Source organism: Frankliniella occidentalis, unplaced genomic scaffold (genome assembly GCF_000697945.3).
Source record: "Frankliniella occidentalis isolate FOCC.00 unplaced genomic scaffold, Focc_3.1 Scaffold4655, whole genome shotgun sequence".
Taxonomy (NCBI): Eukaryota; Metazoa; Arthropoda; class Insecta; order Thysanoptera; family Thripidae; genus Frankliniella; species Frankliniella occidentalis.
In genome coordinates, this window is record NW_026271701.1 from 1 (window position 1) to 3,478 (window position 3,478).

General features: G+C 55.0%; 1 protein-coding gene across 1 annotated transcript; it reads right to left on the reverse strand.

The window, feature by feature from the left end:
- Nucleotides 1-141: 141 nt before the first annotated feature.
- On the reverse strand, nt 142-3,214 carry LOC113206173 (fanconi-associated nuclease 1-like). The gene is made up of 8 exons (XM_052276832.1): nt 3,021-3,214; nt 2,682-2,915; nt 2,162-2,293; nt 1,872-2,082; nt 1,558-1,784; nt 1,027-1,456; nt 695-817; nt 142-470 (listed from the first exon to the last, which is right to left on the reverse strand). Exons 1-8 carry the CDS (start codon nt 3,212-3,214, stop codon nt 345-347), a joined length of 1,677 nt encoding a protein of 558 aa, XP_052132792.1. The 3' UTR covers nt 142-344.
- Nucleotides 3,215-3,478: the final 264 nt, after the last annotated feature.

Genomic DNA, 3,478 nt, shown 5'->3' on the forward strand with positions numbered 1-3,478 from the left:
TTGACAATATACTGTTTTTGTTATGAATTATTTCTTGATCATTTGACCTCTACCTCTATTGTTGAAGTTTCACAGGCCAGTAAATCAATTTTATTCAGAAAAATTCCCTTAATTTTTTCTATATAAATTAGAAACATAATATTGGTAACAAATCAAGTAACAAAACTGTACTAATGTAATTTAAATACAGGGACAAAAGTTGGAACCAAAATCACATTCACCTTAGAAGGTTGATTGATAATGAGTCCATCGACTGTCTATTAAACAAAAAGTAAATGAATTTTGCACACACAATTTGAGGGTAGTTCGAGCTACCCTTAACGTTGTGAACGGATTGCGTAGTGTCATTCCGTTCGAACCTGAACAATTGCAATTTCCACTTGTGCTTCATGACTTCTTAGGAACTCGAGCCACTTGACTTGATGGGGGCCGAGTGTGTCTTCGGGACCTTTCACTTCGACGAACAAACTCTGTCGACAAACAACAACGACCACATCGTTACTTCCTGTATTCTGCACAGGTTTTTGGCAGTGGTTCCGGGGGCGGCACCAAGAGAGGGTTGTAGCAAATGCTGAACCACCAACCCGAAATAGAGGGGGAGTAATAGAGGGGAGAGAAATGAAGTGTCATGGAATAAAAGGGTGTTGCGAACGCCGGATATCTGCACCGCAGCTATTGGCTCCTGCGCACGTACCTTGCCGTTCTCGGGATTCCATAAAAGCAAATCAGGAAAGCCTTGTCTGTATGAGCAAAAGTCGAGGAAAAATCGTCTGCAGATTGCGACGAATAGTGGTACCGTCAAGCACTTCAGCAACTCCTGTAAATCGCAAGGGAACAGTTAAGCGAGCAGGTTCGTCGTGTTGCAAAGGGACAAGCGTTCACGACCCCTACCCCAGTGAGAAATGATCAATCCAAAACACATCAATTTGACGTAAAGTCGACTACATATCAAATTTTGGGACACATTTTCACCAGTGACGTCAAATTGATGTATTTTGGATTGATCATTTCTCACTGGGTACTCGCCTCTATGTCCAGCCCCTGCAGCAGGTCCCAGCGCACCAGACTGGGCGTCCCGTGGCGGGCTTCTCTGGCCTTGGAGAGGTCGGCGGCCAGCGCCCTGCTGCCAGCTTCCTCGCCGGCGTCCTGGGCGCGCCGTAGCATGCTCTGCAGTCGCTGCTCCATGGTGAGGTGCCTCGCCACCCAGAAGCTGTCCGTGCCCCAGTCCAGTGGGCGGTCCTGGACCGGCGTCCCCCAAGCCCCCGACACCTCCGCGTCGTACACCTCCTTCCACAACGCCAGCACCGCCAGCGACAGCAGCGTCTCGCCCTCGTCGTCCGCGCCGCGCGGGTACTCGTCGGCGTAGTGGACCATGGCGCGCTCCTCCACAGACAGGTACTCCACGGCCTGGCCTCTGGGCTTGCTCACGTACACCCTCTTCATGCCGGGGGCAGACCTTCGAAACGATTTGGAAACGACGTCGGAACGATGTAGACGATTCATAATGACCGTGTAAATCACATCGTTCCGACGTCGTCTTGACACGTGCACACTCACCTCGCGCAGGCACTGGATCGAATCGTCACCGTCGGGAACTCGGGCCGGTCCTTGTCGGGCAGGAGCGCCTGCAGCCGCGCGCAGGTGTCCTCCAGCGCGCCGCGGACCCCCTTGCCGACGGCGCACTTGGACCCGCGGAGCACTGTGCGCGCCCGCTCCTCGAGGCGGCACCGGTGCGAGCCGCGGTGGCCCCCGTCCTCGAGTTCGCGGACCAGCAGCTCGGCCGCCTGCGGCAAAGGAGGGCAAAAAAACGTGTAACAGTGAAAAGAAGAGAAAATCGGCAGATAGCTTGGGTCAGCTTGTGTTGGGCTCACCCCCTGGTAGTCGAGCATCCGCGTCTGCAGCAGCGCGGCGAGCCGAACCGCCCACGCCGCGCGCCGCTCCTGGACGAGCTCGTGCTGCCCCAGCAGCACCCGCAGCACCGTCACGGCCGCGGCGTCCACGTCGGCCTCCCTCGCGAGGGCCTCGGAGGCCGCGTCCAGCAGCTCGACCATGGCGCCGCCGATGGCGCGGCTCTGTGGAGTCCTGCCGGGAAGCCAAACCGTGAGATGTCTCCTCTTTCTCGCCCGCGACACACACGGACTTCCCCGCTGCGTCCACCTACGTGGTGTTGTTGGACTCCAGGTGGGCGCGCAGTTGGACCAGCACCTCGGCGCTGATCGTCAGCACCTCCGTCGTCTTACCGCCGGCGATGGCCTTCCCCAGAGCCACCCGTTCGTTGACTACGGCTTGCCAACTGCAACAGGAGGGTTTCGACTGTAAGAGGATGGAATTCATTGCCCCGCGTGATTTTCCCTGTTTCCTGTACTGGAGAAATAAAGGTGCTAAGTCGCACCTCTCTGCAGGGGTCATCGAAAAACTTTGAGTTCAATACCTTTGTGAAGGCACTATAGAGTCCTAAACGGGCTACTAACAATGAGTGCTTTTGGAAGTTGTAATGCTCTTGTAAAGGCACTTCACTTAACCCTTGCCACCTGTTAAAGGTGCGAATTAGCACTTTTGTTGTTCTAGTGTTCATCAAGTACATTACTGAGCGTAAACAGAATTTCGTGCACATTAATGATTTTCTGAAACCCCATCTCGCTCCTCGTTTATCTGGTTACTTATCGTGCGAGTACACTCACTCGAGGAGCTGCTGCCTGGTGTGGAACATGCTCTGCGTCGGGCCGTGTCCGCCGGGGAGCCCCTCGGGCACCAGCAGCCTGGGGCAGTCCTGCAGCAGGATGGTGCGGACGGCGCGCAGGCGGTTGCCGTCGCGGGGCACGGGCAGCCAGGCGGCGACGGAGAGCAGCGCGCGCACCACCAGCTCGCGGGGCCCGGCGAGCACCCGCACGCACCCGCCCAGCACGCCTCTCACCCTGTGGGAGCAGAGACAATGACGCGTTGTCCTTGCTGCTGTCAGCGGCGGTCCGCAAGTTGGCTCCACTCTGTGAAACTGTGAAACTGCGGGTGTTCTCACTCACCTCTCCTGCAGCAGGCAGCCCTGCTGCGGGCCAGAGACGCGGAGTCGCAGCAGCGCCCTGACCAGCGCCAGCCTGGTGCGCCGCCCGGTCTTCACGCCCAGCGAGACGGTGATCTGCTCCAGCTCGTCCACGAGCAGCAGCGCGAGCACGTCGCGCAGCTCGCCGTCGTCGATGGCTGTGGGGGCGGGGCACATCGAGAAACTGGTTACGCTGGCGTCAAAATGACAAAATTCAGGATGAAATTTTTGCCTCAAATTATATGTCATATTTAGGGGAATGGCGTCATTTATACCAAAGGGTTAAGAACGCCGCATCGAGGGGTCCTTCACTCAAAAAAAGTCAGTGTACACCCTTCGAAAAAATCATGAAAAAATTACAAAATAATCATGAAAAAATCAAAAAAAAATCACAAAATAATCATGAAAAAATCAAAAAAAAAAAATCAGAAAAAATCAATA

Bases quoted from the DNA above. Each gene is read 5' to 3' on its own strand.
- LOC113206173 (XM_052276832.1), bottom strand. From the start codon at position 3,214: ATGTGCCCCGCCCCCACAGCCATCGACGACGGCGAGCTGCGCGACGTG. The intron at 1,785-1,871 runs GTGAGCCCAACA...CCTTTGCCGCAG, and splicing joins GGATGCTCGACTACCAGGGG to GCGGCCGAGCTGCTGGTCCG. The intron at 471-694 runs GTACGTGCGCAG...GTTTGTCGACAG, and splicing joins GGAATCCCGAGAACGGCAAG to AGTTTGTTCGTCGAAGTGAA.